At 36.7% G+C, this 18,465-nt stretch overlaps 1 protein-coding gene across 1 annotated transcript in view; it reads left to right on the forward strand.

The window, feature by feature from the left end:
• The window catches only part of AP3B1 (adaptor related protein complex 3 subunit beta 1), a 276,448-nt gene that overhangs the window by 85,031 nt on the left and 172,952 nt on the right, over positions 1–18,465 (forward strand). The window contains exon 8 of the mRNA XM_006143530.3: positions 15,172–15,318. Within this exon, the coding sequence (XP_006143592.1) occupies positions 15,172–15,318 (147 nt within the window). The remainder of the gene's footprint in view (positions 1–15,171; positions 15,319–18,465) is intronic.

Genomic DNA, 18,465 nt, shown 5'->3' on the forward strand with positions numbered 1-18,465 from the left:
CGATTGTTCTACCTATGTGCCAACATTTGTGATGTTGCTGTTACGAGTTTTAGTTATTCTGTTGGACATAGTCTATATTTTTCAATGTATTCTCTTTATTCTATGAAAGGATTATTTAATTGCGAGTAATTTGAAGTTAGAAAATTTAGGGATTTGGGGCATGCATGCATACCTGCCCAATGTATTTTTCAAACTCCATGGTCTGGGATTCGAACTGCAGGGTTGACCATGTGGGATCCAGCTGCTTTAAATACTATTCTATGGGCTGGGTCTTGATTTTTAAAAATTTGAAATTGGTGTTTCTTAGTACTCTAGTTACCTACCCTCACTTTCTTTAGAATACAGGTGTCTAATCCCTATGGGATTAAGAAAACAAAAAACTGGACTAGCCCATGGCCTGGTGATTAAGGAAGCAAGATCCCACATGGCTGACCATGTACTTCAAGTCCCAGACCCAGCAGCTTGAGAAACATGTTGAGTGTGTCTGTACGTGTGCTCAAAATCCCAAAAGGTGAAGAAATAAAGGATTGCAGAGTGACCCCACCCTGTTGAGGGTGCTTTTTCTCTCTCTCTGACAAGTACACTCTCCATTTGACCAAATTAAAAATGAAAAATTATGTATTTATCCCCCCAGTCCCAAAGAATGACTGCAAATGTTGCAAAACCTCTGCTTTTGTTTTGTCTTAAAGGAGAATTATACTTTAAATTAGGCACACATTTTACCTACCTCTCTCTAATATATTAATCTGTTTATTTCAGGGATTAAAATAAGGAGAGAAGGAATACATGAGGAATCATGATTAGTTCTACTAGAATGGTTTTAATTTCATTTCAAAATTTATGATTAAGAGCTAGTCTGAAGTGCATGCTTAGCAAAAGTGTTTCTTTTTTATTTTTTACCACTAGATTTAGCTAGATTAGTTTTCTAATAATTGGGATTCTTATTTTTCTTGTTTTAGAACCCTTAGACCTAAGTTCATTGTGTGTCATGAACATATTTTATTTCAGGAAAATTTGGAAATTCCTTATATAGATCGTCCAGATTTCTTAATAACAAAGTTTGGAAACTAGTGCATTTAGAAAGATTGTTTCTTATATACTAGTGCTGAACATATAGTCATAAGGAATGAAAAGTGTTGTGGGCAGTTCAATGCTGTGCATTTTCATAGAGGCTCAACACAAAGTTACATGCACAGGTGTTTCCATAATTGTGATGTATTGGGGGAGATTCAGTGTTCAGTGGTCCTCAAACTCACACTTCCACCTGTGTGAGTGGTCACTGGGCTGTGGTATAAAGCATGTAGTATGAATAGCATAGCAGTTTCTTCACAGAAGAAAAAGAATAGCTCAACTCAGTATGCACATCCTATGTTGTTTTAATAGATCTGAATTTTAGGGAAGGAGACTTTTTTTTTTTTCAAGAAAAATATTAAGAGTTTTGTTAAACGTGAAAATTTTTTCTAGTCAATTCATCTCTAATATCATACCGAATAACTAATTTGACCGACTAATAATGATATTGGTAATCAACTATCCTTTTCCCTTTTATTGGTTTATTTTTAAAATTTTTCGCCATAGGGCATGTGCACTCATTGGAGAGAGAGAGAGAGAGAGAGAGACGGAGAGAGGGAAAGTGAGAAATCACTGCCACCCCAGGGGCATGGCCATGCCACAGTCTTTTTTCCTCCTTTCTCCGCTTGGGATTTTGGGCATGCACGCACATGTACCCAGTATGATTTTCAAGCCACTGGGTCTGGGACTCAACCATGTGGAAGTCCAGCACCTTAACCACCATGCCACCAGCTGGCCCATCTATCCTCTTCTTGTCAGAACATCTAACTCAGTGTCAGAGAAAGGCCATCAGTGTTTTACTGTGATACCTGTTATAGGCTGAACATTTATATCCCCCCAAAATTCATATGTTGAAGGCCTAGCCTCCAATGTGATGATATTTGGAGGTGGGATTTTTGGGAGGTCATTAGGTTTTAATCAAGTCATAAGGTAGGGCTTTCATGATGTGATAAGTACCCTAATAAGAGACACCAGAGAGCTTGTTTCCGCTCTTTCTGCCTTGTAGGGTAGCCGTTTGCAAGTCAGGAAGAGGGTCCTTACCAGTAACTACATTATCTGACATCTTGCTCTTGGACTTTCCAGTCTCAAGAACTGTGAGAGATACCTGTTGTTTTAGCTGATCTTTCTATGGTATTTTGTTATAGCAGCTTGAGTTGATTAATACAGTGTCTCAGATTACATGGAAATGTCATGACATGTGCTCTGAGTCACTTAAACATTATGGAATAGTACAGAGCCTTGGCAGGCTGCAGAGATTTCTGTTGTTTTGTCCTGTTGTAAATCTCAAGATGGTACTGACACCCTTCAGGCTACTTTGGAATTCAGACAACAATGTCTTTTGCTGGACTACTATAAAAGCCAAGGTAATTAAAGGACAAAGATGACAGGATAAAGAGTAATAATTCCTGAGATCACATTCTAAACCCTACTACTTAGAGATTGCACCACACCAAAGTCAGATATCTCTGTGACTATTGGTAGGTAATTCTTGTAAATCGTGTGTAACAGTTCTTTCATCTGAGAAAAGAATGATAAATATCTGCTTTACTTGCCACATGGAGTTGTTTAGTGAATTCAAAGAGGTATTTTTGCAAATGCTTTACTAATATTAGAGGTTTCTTCAGCAAAGTTGCCTTTTATTTCTACTAAGTTCAGTGTTATTGGTTACATGTTCCACTTTGGGGAGTAGTTGATTCCTTTACCAATTTTTAGATACAACAAAATTTTGCTGTGTGCAGTTTTAACTGTTGTCAATTTTAGTTTTTCTTTTTCAGTTACTTTTTAGGAATTGATGAAAAGGTCATAGTGTTTATTTCTTAGCAAATCCATTCAGATAAAATGAGTAAATCTCCCTATGTCTTTTGATCCTTCTACCTGGGGCCAGCAGGTGGGTGAAGTGCTGGATTCCCACACGGCCTAATGTGGTTTGAGTTCTGGACCTGGCAGCTTGCGTTCTCACTCTTTCTCTCTGTCTCTGGGGAATATGCATGCCCTGAAACAAATTAAAATAGTAATAGTGGCAAACAAAATAAAATAATTCTTAAGAAAATAAATCCTTCTACCAAAGCAGATTATCCTCAACATCCAAATACTGACTTCTTACGGTTTTTGTGAGCAATCATGTTTGGAGATTAAATATGAAGTCTATAGAAAGTGTTTCTACTTAAATATAATTTCTCACTCTTCTTTATTCCATGAGTCTATGTAAAGGGCATATAAACTGCTTTTTCCCAAATATACTTTATGGAGTAACAACTTTTTTTTTTCCTTTGTGAAGCTTATATTTACTGTAGCAACATTTTTGTCTTCAAAAGTGTTTTTTAGAAGAAAAGTAAAAAGCTGTATTTTACCCTGATTTTTTTACCCTAGCTTTTTGTGTAGAGGGAAACCTGTTTTCATGTGACATAAGCACAGATGTATTAAATTGAGTGGTTTTTGTTTTAAATAGACTTTAATTTTTTAGAGTAACTGTAAATTCACAGTAAAACTAAGTTTAAAGTACAGGGATTTCCCTTATCACCCCAATACAACCTCCCCCATTATCAGCATCTTGCACCACAATCAATGAACCTGCATTAACACATTATTATCCTCATAGCCCATAGTTTACATTAGGATTCACTCTTGGTGTCTTTATCCTATGGATTTTGATAATTTTGATAGATCCATAGTGACATGAGTATACTACTCCATTATCATGCTCGGTAGTTTTGCTGCACCAACAATCCCGTGTTCATCCCTTCCTCTCACCTAACTTGGCAACCACTGACATTTTACTATCTCCATATTTTGCCTTTTCCAGAATGTCATATACTTGGAATTATATAGTATGTAACCTTTTTAGATTGGCTTCTCTCATTCAGTGTGATGCATTTAACATTCCTCCACAAATTTCATTTATGAGGTTTCCATCCTCATGACTTGATCACCTCCCAAAGACCCTACCTTGTTATATCATCACACTGGGGATACGGATTTCAATATGAATGTTTGGGAGACACAAACATTCAGTTAATAACACATTTCATTTACAATTCATGACCGTTATCCTCATTTTCTAGATTTTCTGTGCATTTTTTAAAAAGTCTTATGTATTTTATTCATGAGAGGCAGAGACAGAGAGAAATACCCTCGATAAGAGTTATTGTTATACCATGATCTTTCTATTCTTTCAGCTCTGTGGGATCTTGGGTGTTTGCACACACATCCTGCATGTTTCAGTCCAGCCTGGGCATCCAAATGTGGCTGACAATGTGTCTTGTAGCATTGCTAACTGTGCCCACCAGCTTGGGCCCCTGTATGCTTTATACTTGTACTGTCTTTGTTTATTTGTTCCCATATCATCATTGCCTTCTTTCCTTCTCTCTCTCTTTACATGCACACACACACACGTGTGTGTGTGTGTGTGTGTGTGTGTGTGTATATATATACACATTCATTCACTCCCCCAGAAAGGGTGTGTGCACTTAACAGAGAGAGACGGAGTGAGAGTGAGGAAGGCACCCCTCAATGGGGAAGGTCATGCCTGTCCCTCAGTCCTTTCTCCCTTTCTTTGTTCTTTCAGGATTTGGGGTACACATGAGCATGTGCTTGGAGTATTTTTCAAATTGCTGGATACAAGACTGAGACTGTAGATCCAGCCACCTTAAAAAACATTTTATTGAAGTATATACTGAAAACTACGTGTGTCAGAAGCAAATGGCTTCATGAATTTTTATAAATGGAATACAGTTATGTAAAAAATACCCAGATTGAGAAACAAACATTAGTAGTGTATTTCATAAGTTCCTCCCTCTTTGACAATTTCTACTTTATATCCTATATTTCCTTCCAAATGGAATGAGTATCCTGACTCACTGAGACCACTGTTTTCTCCCCGGTAATTTGGTGAAGCAGTTTGAAGCTTTGGATGATCATTTTGGTTTGTTGGTGGAGTGTAAGGGAATCACCAGTCTGAGTTATTTAATCACTTCAGTTGTGGATCGAGATGATTCAGAAACTGAGCTTTAGTCTGATCATCTTTATTTTGTGCAATATACTCCAGCTTTTAAACCAGACACCAGGAGAATTAGCCAGAGTGTGCTTTTTAAGTAGATCCTGACCTCCAATTTTTGTTTCTGTACTTTTGTGAATCTACTGAAAGACGTATGCGACTTTTAGGTCTCTCAGTCTCCTCTCATGTAATTAAGACAGACATTTTGGGGGCAAGCAATTGTAAATGTCAGACAGATTTCTAGGTTTATTGCTTCTTCTGGTCTCACCTATATAAATCATAACTCTTCTTTTAGCTCTCCAGTGTCTTCACACGGATACGTTTCCTAGTTGTCTTCCCAACTTTTCTAATTCTCACTGAAAGAGTTGTTCCAAATAGCATGTTTAGCCATTTCTAGAAATAGAAGTGTATGATCCTAATTTGCCTTCTTTTAAAAGAGTTATCTTTGAAGACTTACATATAATGTCATTTTTATGACTAGAGTTTGTGACTTCCTTTAAGCATCTGTAACTAGCTTTGATTAAAGTTGTTACAGTGTAATGAGTTCCCCAACCTGCACATTATGGTTCACAACAAAGCAGTTGTTTCACAACCTCGTAAGAAATTTTAAAATCCCAAAATATGAGGCAGCTTCTTTTCTGAGGAATAATGTTAAGGGGAAAACCTTTTTCCATATTTGGTATCTAGAGATACTTGATTTGAGGTTAAGTAATAGTTCCTGTTAGATGTCCAGAAAGACAGTTTCATAATAATAAAAGCAGAGGTGATAGTTACTTATTTGAGTGATTAGTTTGTATCAGGCACCAAGTGCTGGTATAACCTTCATTAAACTGATTCAGTCCTCGTGAACACTTCTCTGATAATTTTTATCTTTTACAGAGGAGTACATCAAGGCAGGAGGTCAAATCAAGACAAAGGTTGAGTAGTTTGCCATATGTCTTAGAGCCAGCTCTGACTGAATGGGTGTGCTCTGCTGTAGCCCAACTGGTCGTGCAGTGGCATCCCTTGCTTGGGTTAATGTCTGTTCTGAGAAACCTGAGGAAACAGCCTGAAGTAATAGATTGGGGATTGATTCCCATTCTCCTTGGTAGACTCATCTTATTCATTTCATTAATCTCATAAAAATATCAATTCCTCACTTATCAATTATTTTTTCTATTCTATTCTTTCTATTTGATTTTTTTCTATTTTATGAGAATTATGCAGTTGGTATATGCATATAGTTTGTAAGTAACTGGGAGAGACAGATCTACAGAGCTATATCCTGATGTTTTCATGGCAGTAAAACCTAATTGAAATCTGATAAAAAGTAAAAGTAAATTTCTTCTAAGAATATACTTTTAAAGAACTTACCGACTATTTTAACTATAAGCACTATGTTCTGGTTTATCATCTCATAATCCCATTATTAAAACTTTATATTATTTCAAATAATTCCTAATATTGTAGGAAAATATAGTAATTTATATACTATTAAATACTAATTTGTAGAAGTTTTCCAAATAGCTATATAAGATCTTTGAATTTTATGTGAGAGAGATACTAATGAAAGAAAATTTCTCCTTTGAAATCTTTTTACTGAAATTACTACCATAATCATAAACATTTGTATAATAAAAGAAGTAATACAAATATGCCCTTCATTAAAATGATGTAATTGAACACATATTAATTAACAATGAGGAAGAAATGGAATGAATAAATGCTTATTAGAAGCTTTTTATGTACATTTGAGGATTTATTTGCCATAGTGCTATGTTTGTTAATGGAACAATTTTATAATATATTATGCTTAAGTACAGTTTGAACATTTGATTAATGTTGACTTAAGATTATAGGTGAGTGCTTGCGCTTAGAGCATTTGATTTTTTGCATATTTGATTTTTTGCATATGCTTTATTGGTTTGCTAAGCACTTAATAGAACTACTTTTACTAAACACTGTTAAGGAGTGGTCACCCAAGTCTGTCCTTGATATAAAAGTATATCTCAATTATAGTTTGTTTTTTAAACACTAAGAGACAAGTAGTTTGTTTATTTTGTATTCAAAGAAGAGTGATAATTCTATAATTTCTGGCTTAAATTTGAAAGTATCATTATAAAATAATTTTAGGGCCAGTCCTGTAGCACAGAAGTTAGGCACTGTGCATAGGGAACTGGGTATTCTGCATGGCCGACCACAGTGTGCATTCTGACACCAGTGGCTTGATAAACACACAGGCGCATGTGTATGCGTGCCTAGTTTCCCTATAGAATGGAGAAATGGGGGGGGGGATTGCGGCATGTTCAGACTCCATTGAGGGGTCCTTTCTTCTCTCTCTCTCTCTTCCCCTCCCTCTCTCATGAGTGTACATGCCCCCAGCAATAAAAAAAGGATTCTTTGTTTTGTTTTTTTAAAAAAGTATGACTTCTATGAGTTGTGTCTGTTTGAATTATTTAAGTTTTTAGTATAGATTTAAAAGTCACTGAGCTAAAAGACCTGAAAGTTGTACTTCTGATGTAAAGTGTTTTCCAGCAATATGTATGCCAAAATTTAAGTGAAGATTGTACCTTATTTGCAAGCACTTAGCTAGGGGAAAATATTTCATTAAATGATTATAATCTAAAACATTTTAATTGCCCTTATTGTTTTAACAATGCATAAGAAATACAAATTGAGTTTAAGTAAATTACTTGTATCTCTTTAATTTTGCTTAATTAAGCTTAAGATAATTTAGCTTCACAAGTAATTCAGAGAAGTAATTCAGAGAGATCTTGTATAACCTTTACCCAGTTTCTCTTGATGGTAATACCTTGTAAAACTATGGTATAGTATAGTATAGTATAGTATAGTATAGTATAGTATAGAATAGTATAGTATCACAAGAATATTGACATTAATAAAGGCAGTATTCAGAATAGGCTCCTTCAAGTTGCTGTTTCATAGCTAAATCCACTTCCTTCCTGATGATTTGCCCCCTCCCCTAACCTTTAACCCTACTCATCTTTCTCCATTTCTATAATTTTGTCATTTCAAGAATGTTATATAAATGATATATATATGGTGTGTATATATATATATTTATGTGGTTTTATTTATATGATATATAACTTTCATCATAGATTATTCATTTTGTCATTATGCAATGTTTTTCTCTGTCTATAGTCATTTTGTTATTTTTTTTGTACATGTCATGTGTTTAATGGAAAATAATTAAAAGGTTATTTAAACAATACAGTCAATAAAATTTTATCTTTCATATCATATAATTTTTCTTTGGTATCTGCCCATATTCTTATGATGCTCTCAAAAGTAAATCTTTTTTTTTTTTTTTTTTGGAGAGATTTTCACTGTAGGGCGTGTGCGCTCGCCAGACAGACAGAGAGAGACATAGAGACAGAAAGCGAGAAATCACCCCCCAGGGGGGATGGTCACGCCGCAATCCCTTCTCCTCCATTCTCCTCTCGGGATCTTGGGCACGCACGCACACGCGCCCGGCGTGAGTTTTAAGCCACCGGGTCCGGGACACGAACCGCGATCGACTACGTGGGAATCCAGCGACATAGCCATTACGCTAACTGCTGGTTCCCTCAAAAGTAAATCTTAAGTTCAGTTTCACTCATCAGATCTTTGAGGAGAAGCTCTAGGATAAAGATGCAAATTCAGTAGCAACTCCTCTTAGTTCTCAACTTATATTTCTTAACATTTCCAGTTGTGTCTGAAACACATTGTTCTTCTTGCTGTTACTCGAAGGCCTTGAAATCGAGCCAGGAAGCACTGAAGTTTCTCTTGCAATGAGATTTCTGCTGTAAACTAAACTATTATCAGGATTTCCAACAGTAGATGACTCTAGGACTGGTCTTGTAGTAAGACTGTTGAGTAAAGATCTATTCTGCTGTTTCTCCACAAAACTTCGGCCTTGGGAACCAGCAGTTAGCATAATGGCTATGTCGCTAGACTCCCACGTAGTCGACCGCGGTTCGCGTCCCGGACCGGGTGGCTTAAAACTCATGCCGGGCGTGTGTGCATGCGTGCCCAAGATCCCGAGAGGAGAACGGAGGAGAAGGGATTGCGGTGTGGCTATCCCCCCTGGGGGGTGATTTCTCGCTTTCTGTCTCTCTGTCTCTCTCTGTCTGTCTGGCGAGTGCACGCGCCCTATAGCAAAAAAAAAAAACCTCTAAAAAAAAAAATTAAAAACAAAAACAAAAAAACTTCGGCCTTGACTGCTGCTAACTTCTCATCAGCCTTTGTCAGGTTCTTGGATAATGATCTTATAATTTGTGATTTTCCTAGAGAGAGTTGCTTATATTTTTCTAATTCTGTTTTATTAGAATCTTTTTGAGAAGCTCTTATTTTGAGGATTTCAGATTCTAGATCTCTCATTCTGAGTGCCATCTGACTTAGAGATCGAGCATAATTATTCACTCTTAACTGCTCTAAGTTTTCATGAGATACTGCTTGTGCCTTACGTTTTTGCATATTAACTAGAATATCCATTTCAGATTGAATAGGCTTTAAATCTCCTTGGAAAGTAAGTTCTCCATTTTCATATTCATTCAATTTCTTTCTTGTCATTTCCAAGAGTTGCTTAAATCCAGTTATCTCTTTCTCTAATTCACCATTTTTCTTTATTTCTTGATCCAAATTATATTGTTTTAATTCATTAAGTTTCTTTACTTGTTCATTTTCATCCTTAGCCTGGTTCTTCTGAAACTCTTCAATTTGTTAGCTTGCTTTTTGGCTTTAACTTTTAACTCAAAATTTTCATTTTCAAGCCTTCTTTTCCTCATGTGCATCCATCCCTGTTTATTACTGGATTCAGTTCAGGGACAGTCTAGGGGCTATCTATTGTTGTTGTTTTTAACTGTACTTTATCTGATATTAACATAGCCATTCCTGGGGCCAACAGGTTAAGCTGTTGGACTCCCACATGGCCAACCTCGGTCTGAGTCCTGGACCTGGCAAGTTGCTTTCGCACTTTCCCTTTCTCTCTCTCTCTGGTCAAATTAAATAATAATGATAATAATAATAATAATAATAATAATAAAAAAATGAAATCAATAATTCTAAAAAAAAAAAAAGAAAGAAAAATCATAGCCATTCCTTTGATTAGTATTGGTGTGTTGAGTATTTTTCTCAATCTTCAACTTTCTTATTTGCCAGAGGACACATGTACTTATCAGAGAGACAGAGTGAGAGAGAAAGCAAGAAAATACCTACTATGGGGCCTGGGCATGTTACAGTCCATTTTCCTCCATTTCTCTCTCCTTTTGGGGATTATGGGCATGCCTATGTGCCTGAGGTGATTTTTAAGCAACTGGCCAGGGACTTGAACAACGTAGCAGCCATGTGAAATCTAGCCTCCTTAACTACCAGGTCATTAGCTGACCCCATCGTTTCACTTTCAATCTTCTTATATATTTATATTTGAAAGAAGTTTCTTATAGGCAGTTGGGTCATGCATTTTAGTCCATTCTGTGAGTTTTTCCTTTTTAATTGTTTTTTTTTTAATTTACATTTAATTATTTTAAGACTCGTATTTGCTGTTTTATTTTTTGTTTTCTGCTCTTCATTTCTTTGTTTTTCTCCTGCCTTCCTGTGGGCTATTTGAGAAATTGTTAGGATTTCGCTTTTGTCAATAGTGATGTTGGACGGATGTCTTTGTATAGCTCTTTCAGTGGATGCTCTAGGCAGTGCATCACATACACATAGCACACTCTACTCATCCTCATGTTACCCTTTCAATGGTAAAGCCTCCTGCCACTTCTGTTTTGTGTCTTTATTCTCCTTAGGTTATAAATATAATTTTAAGTATGCATATATTTATAACTACATCAAATTTACAACTTTTGCTTCGACCATCTAATGTAGTTTAAAAAGGAGAAGGAAAAATGGTTACAATTACCCATATTTGTCCTTATCCTATTTTTTTGTTCCCTCTTGATATTTGAAGATTCCATCTGTTATTATTTCTTTTATGTTTAAAGAACTTCATTTAGCTATTCTTCTGCAGTGGTCTGCTGGCAACAAATTAGATTAACCCTCCTTTATTTGAAAATGTCTTGATTTTTTTTTCTCCTTTCATTTCTAAAAGGTATTTTTGCTGGATATCAGATTTTGTGCTGATAGTTTTTCTCCTTTAGCATTTAAAAATGTTGATATGCTTCTTTCTGACCTATATGGTTTTTGATGAGAAACCCACTGTCATTTGAATTGTTTTTCTCCTTTGGGTAAAGTGCTATTTCACTTACACAGCTTTCAGGATATTTTTCTTTTGGTCTTAGTTTCCAGAAGTTTGACTATTGTGTGTACTATTATGGATATCTTTGAGTTTATCCAGTTTAGGGTTTGCTTAGCTTCCTCAATCTGTAGTTTTATGTCTTTTGCCAGATTTCAGAAGCTTTCAGCTACTAGATCATTGAGAACTCTTTCAGTTCTGCCTTTCCTCCTTTTCTTCCAGGATTCAGATGATAGGAATGTTCTGTCTTTTGTTATAGTTACATGGGTCCTTGAAGCTCTGTCTTTTTAAAAATTTTTTAGCCTTAGTTAATTTTTTCCCTAGGAGAGAGAGAGTGAGCAAGCAAAAGACAGGGAAACAGGCACTTCATGACAGGGTCCACTCCTAGCCTCAGCCAGCCAGGATCATTGTGTATTTGTTCTTTGTGCACAGGGAGACTTCAGGATGTAAACCAGGGACTTACTCATGTGGCTTCAGTGTCATGGAGCATTATGTTAGTGCTGAGCAACTGTGACCATCTTTGTTTAGACTTTATAATTCTTTGGTAAGACTTAAAAATATTTTTTTATTGGCCTCAATGATGTTCCTTATTGCTTATTGAAGAATGTTTATGATGGCTGCCTTAAAATCTTTATCAGATAATTCTAAAATCCTTATTGTCTTGGTATTGGCATCTACTAATTATCTTTGTTCTTCTAGTTTGAGATTTTACTGTCTCTTGAAATGATGAGTGAGTGATTTCTTATTGATACCTAGGGTCCTTTAAGTCTGGATCTTCTTTTAATCTTTTGTTTAGCAGGCTCTGTTTGACAGTTCTTGAGCAGGGATAGAGGGAAGTTTCATCATATTATGGCCAGGTCAGAGAAGTCCACTTTCCCCACTCAACCTCCATTGACAACAGGGGCATGATTCTCATTTTTACTGCAAGTGAGTCTTGGGAATCTACTAGTCCTTTACTCATTGCTTTTTGTCTGAGAGGGTTAGAAGTGCCTCATTACTCTTTCACACGTGTCCTTCCCTGATTCTACGGACAGTAGGGGGTTACAGCGAGGTATGGTTTTAAGTCCTGACTGTCCACTAGGCATTTTCTAGAACCATTACAGTGGAGAGAATTAAGATCATCTTGTTACTAATGGGTGAACTTAGAAATACAACCTTCCCTCTTGGTCTCCACTGATGCTATCATGGTGGCCTTGTAACCTCTTGGAGAGGATGAAAATTTGTTCTCTTTTTGCCTTTTCTGACACCATCCCAGTGGAGCTGTCAGGTCATCTTATTATAGCATAGTAAGTACAGAAGTCTAAGATCCCCATCTCAGCCTTTACTGGTGGGGATGGGTTGGAGCCGTAGCTTTTCCTTTGGTGTTGGCTGCACGAGTTTAGTTATTTTTACAAGTTGTCTGTCTTGTTAGATTGCCCCTTTCTTGGTGTTTTGGCTGGAGAGAGCAGGCTTTGGAGAGGTTTGTTTTATCTGCACAGTTCTCCAGTACCCAATCTCAGAGGTAAAACAAAACGCCCAGGGAATGCAGTGTCATGTCATTCTTAGGGTTTCCAGTTCCCTGTTTAGACTTCCTACTTCTCTCTGCTTTTCAGCATCTTCCTATGTTTGTTTTACATAAACTGTTCTGCATCCGTAGTTGAATTTAGTGAGAGGAATGAGGGACAGTGTATCTATTCCTTTTTCTTGGAAGCAGACAGCACAGTAGTAGTTCCCCCTTCATCTTCAGTGTTGCTTTCTGCAGTTTCAGTGAACCATAATCAGCCATGGTTCTAGAGTATTAAATGGAAAATTTCAGAAAGAAACAGTTTATAAGTTTTAAACTATGCGTGACTCTGAGTAATGTAATGAAATCTCACAGTGTCCCACCTGAGATACTAATTGTCCCTTTGTTCAGGATCTCCGCACTGTCTGTGCTAGCCACTCAGTAGTCATCCTCGGGTATCAGATTGGCCTTTGTGGTATTGCTTATATCCAAGTAACCCTGTTTTACTTGGAAATGGCCCTGAAGCACAAGAATAGTGATGCTGGCAATTTGGATAAACCAGAGAAGAAGCTGTGAAATGCTTCCTTTAACTGAGAAGGTGAAAGTATATCATATGTATGTATAGGAAAACACATAATGTATACATATTGGGTTGTTGGAAAAGTCATGATGTGATTTTCTTTTTCTTTTCTTTTCTTTTTTTTTTTTGGAGAGGTTTTCGCTATAGGGCGCATGCGCTCGCCAGACAGACAGAGACATAGAGACAGAAAGCGAGAAATAACCCCCCAGGGGGGATGGTCACGCCGCAATCCCTTCTTCTCCATTCTCCTCTCGGGATCTAGGGCATGCATGCACACGTGCCTGGCGTGAGTTCTACGCCACCGGATCCGGGACGTGAACCGCAGTCGACTACGTGGGAGTCCAGCGACATAGCCATTACGCTAACTGCTGGTTCCCATGATGTGATTTTCTATGCAAAAATGTGTCATGACTTTTCCAATGAATGAATATATATATATATATCCTAAGGGGTTTTGTTAGACATATTTTAAATAGTTTTTTATATTTTAGAAGAATACATATGCATGATAAGAAAATTAGAAAGTATAGACTAGTGGGCTTGCCCCATAACCTCGTGGTTAAGGGAGCTGGATATCACATGGCCCACTGCAGTCCTGGCTCAGGCAGCTCAAAGAACACACTGGGGCAACAGATATATTTTATATATTATATATGTTTATGGGGCTAAATGCCATGGACATACTTTATTGGTAGAGATAATAAAGAATTCAGGACAAAAACCTAGAATCAAATCCTGTCTATCTTAATAAATCTCAAAATAAGACCTTCTTGACAACTTGGGATATACTTAATTACTGGCTTTTTTAATCTATCAAGATTTATTATTATTTGTTTTATTCATTATTATTTGTTTTGCTCATACAGTGATCTTCTGTCTTCTGACAGAAGATCTATTCGCAGACTGAATGACCACCCATGGAAGTAGTTTTTACGTTTTAGGTACTCTCATAATACAAGCCTTGTTAGTCTAATGGTTGGACCAGCCACGAGTGTGGTGGTTAAATATCACATGGCTGACTGCACAGTTTGAGTCCTGGACTTGGTGGCTCAAAAAACATGCTGGACATTTGTGCATGTCATGCCCAAAATCCCTAGAAGAGAATGAATGAGGCATGGTTAACCCCCCCTGGGGGGTGCTTTCTCAGTTTTCTTCCTTCTTTCTCTCTCTCGCTCGCTCTCTCTCTTTCTCTCTCTCGCTCTCTCTCTTTCTCTCTGGAGAGCTAGCGCATGCACCCTCTAGCAAATTAAAAAAAAAAAAACAAATTTAATCTTTAAGTATTGTTCCCTTTGAGTAATTGTGGATATTTCTTTCCTTCTTTTGGAGAGGTTTTTGCTACAGGGTGCATGTGCTCTCCAGAGAGAGAGAGACAGAAAGCGAGAAATCTCCCCCCAGGGGGGATGACCACACCACAATCCCTTCTCCTTCATTCTCCTCTGGGGATCTTGAGCACACACGCACACGCACTCTGCATGAGTTTAAGCCATCGGGTCTGGGAATCAAACTGCGGTCGACTACATGAGAGTTCAGCAACATAGCCATTACGCCAACTGCTGGTCCCAATTGTGGATATTTCTATTGAGGTTTAATATTCAAAGACTTGTTATGTAATATAATAGAGACATTATCTATAGCAGTAAATGGCAATTATTGTGTTTTAAAATATGAGAAGATACAAGGCTTTTATTCTACATAGATTGTATAATATTTTTTAAACTGCCTCCATAGTAGTATTCTGCAGTATGTTTTTAAAAAGTTTTCTTCGAATATGTATTTGGTCTATTCAAGGTTGACCTGATCTTTGAATTGGATTTCTTTCTTTGCAGGATGAGGGTCTAGAAGATAATGAAAAGAATTTCTATGAGTCTGATGATGAACAGAAGGAGAAGACTGACCAAAAAAAGAAGCCATATATTATGGATCCAGACCACAGGCTCTTAATTAGAAATACAAAACCTTTGCTTCAGAGCAGGGCTTCATGACAGGAATGCAGCGGTATGTTAAAACCCTTATAAAGAATAATTCACAGGATTTTTTTAAAAAGAGTGATTTAAAGTACCTGACTAAAGCAAATCTGACTATGCCGATGGACTATTTGTTTGTTTACTCTCCTACCACATGTAATGGATACTTAGAAATACAGTGTGGACTTTAAGATATGAGTATATTTCAGTGTTCAGTTTTCTAGATATGTAAAATTAGGTCGTGATGAGAATATCTGGTTTCGTCATTGTTGGCCTGTTGAGCTTTAAATACTTCTTTGTGGATTTGTTCATTGGCTTTTCCTAAGATATGAGCTTAAGCTGTTTGTCAGTTGAGAGGATTACATTAGCCCTTAAAACCAGGACCATGTGTATTTCTCAGTTCCTTCATTGTGGGTTGAGAGTACTTCATCTGGTATTACTCCATAATGTTTCTATCTACCTGATAGTTTTTTTTTTTTTTTTTTTTTTAGAGTTTTTTTCTATAGGGCGCCTGTTGAGAGAGAGACAGAAAGTGAGAAATCACCCCCCCCACCCCAGGGTTGGCCACTTCGCAATCCCTTCTCTTCCATTCTCTTCTTGGGATCTTGGGCACGCACGCACACACTCCTGGCGTGAGTTTAAGCCACTGGATCTGGAACTCCAACCGCGGTCAACTACATGGAAGTCCAGCGACATAGCCATTACGCAAACTGCTGGTCCCTTACAGAGCTTTTAAGAGTTTATAACAAACGTATTGCCTCACACATAGTAAACTTAAATTGATAGTAAAATAGTTACAGATCACCTAAGGATTTTTGTTAGATATATTTTAAATAGTTCTTTATATTTTAGAAGAATACATATGTACAATAGAAAATTAGAAAGTACATACTAAGGAGCTGCCCCCATAGCCTAGTGGTTAAGAGAGCTGGATGTCACATGGCCCACTCCAGTCCTGGTCAGGCAACTTGAAGAACACACGGGACCAATATGCATGAATGGGATGGAACAGTGGAGGAGAAAGTTTCGCAATGTGATCACACTCCCTTGGGAGGATGCTTTCTTTCTCTCTCTCTCTGTCTCTCTCTGTTGAGCATATCCACTCTCTAGCAATTGAGAAATATGTTTTAAAAATGAAATTAATATCTCATTCTCATTATTTAGAAATCAATTGTAATATTTAATGCATTTTCTTCCATATTTTTTGTCTACATAAATATACATATAGTGATGTGTGTACATATATATATATAGTTGGTCCTTTACATTCATTGGTTCTGCATCTTCAGATTCAACCAAACTGGATGTAGGTAGGCCACACCAATTGGTGCAAAATGGGGGCTGAAGAAGTTTGTATATTTTTCTTTTCACTTTTATCTGATGCCAGGATTACTCATAAGCAATATAGAGATGATTTAACGTACTCAAGAGGATACATGTAGTCAATGTACAAACACTACACCATTTTTAAGGTCTTGAGCAACTGGAACCAATCCCCCATGAATACTGAGGAAATATTGTATTTTTAACCAAGATAAAATCCACACTGTACGTAGTATTTTTTAAATTTGCCTTTTTTTTTCTCTTGAGTCCTTCCACATATTTATTTCAATAAAATTTTATTTCATTTAATACTAGTTGGTCTTAAATGATCTGATCTGTTTTAAATGTTTTATCCAAACTATTACCTATTATATTGCATCTGGTTCTTTTTTTTTTTTTTTTTTGAGAGGTTTTTGCTATAGGGTGCATGTGCTCGCCAGAAAGACAGAGAGAGACAGAGAGACAGAAAGTGAGAAATCACCCCCCCCGGGGGGGATGGCCATAGCACAGTCAATCCCCTTCTCCTCCATTCTCCTCTTGGGATCTTGGGCATGCACGCACAAGCACGTGGTGTGAGTTTAAGCCACCAGGTTTAGGACTCGAACCATAGTTGACTACATGGGAGTCCAGCAACATAGCCATTATGCCAACTACTGGTTCCTGGTTCTATGTTTTAAAGCCTTACAGACTGTCCTTCTCGGTTTGTCTGGGTGCTGCTTTTATAGTTCATTGACTATATTCTGTTATATCTTCTATTTCTTGTTCAGTGGAAGTTTATACTAATGATTGGCAAAGTCAAAATACACATTTTCTTCATTTTTTTTTTTTCAGTTGGGCTAGCAAGTGATAGGAAGTTTAAGGTGCTAATGTCCCACATGGCCAACTTTGTTGTTTCAGTCCCACCATTGCAGAGTGTTGGCCCCTGCTATGCCACTGTGCCTGGGCTAAAACTTGATTTTGTGGTTCAAATACTTACTGATCAAAAATGGTGAAACAAATAGAAGTATTTTGTGCTTTTTATCCCACTCTTTTTGGGTTCCCTGCTTATTTGATGGTTTGCCAAGTAGAGGCAGGTTTACTTTTTATCCCAGCATATTTTAGTCCTCTGTTTTTTGATGATGCTAAATATAAGTAAAGCCTAACTTTTGAAGAATTGTGAATAGACTTTTTTTTAACCTTATGTTTAAGTTTATGAAGAGACTTTGAGGATTTGTTTTAGGAATCTTCATTGATCTATGCTGCGCAGGTTGAATTAGACTTAGTTAATAGAAGCAGAATATTAGGCAGTTATTTTAACTAAGGTGATATTAGCATGAATGGTTAAGAATATAAAAGTGCTGACAATATGTATGATGATATCTCTGACTGGACTAATATATAATGTATTCATGCTGGGAAAATTAATTTTGTATGCCGTAATGATATACAGTGATTGAATATATAAATAATGATAATACATATATAAAAGAATAGAGAAGTGCTTATGGAATGTACTTTATTATGAACATGTTTAATGTAACTGTAGAAAGCCACAAAGTTGTATATTTTTAGTCTTTCTGGATTTGGGAGTTTGGGGAGATTTCCTCATGACTTTCACAAATTAACCTATGCATTTCAAGTTTGGGATATTGAGAAAACTTGATGCTGGATGTATAAATACTAAGGAAAAAGATCATTTAATTCTTTTGGGTTTGGGAGAGTCCCGAATAATTTATTAAAACAGATGACATGCCAAATGAAAGCTGAAGTCTTAAAAATGTTGACATATATAGAAAATACAGTTGACATTCTTGCCAGTAGATTATACTTATATTTGTAAGGGACAGAGTTTTA

Source organism: Tupaia chinensis, unplaced genomic scaffold (assembly GCF_000334495.1).
Source record: "Tupaia chinensis unplaced genomic scaffold, TupChi_1.0 Scaffold000099_1, whole genome shotgun sequence".
Classification (NCBI taxonomy): domain Eukaryota; kingdom Metazoa; phylum Chordata; class Mammalia; order Scandentia; family Tupaiidae; genus Tupaia; species Tupaia belangeri.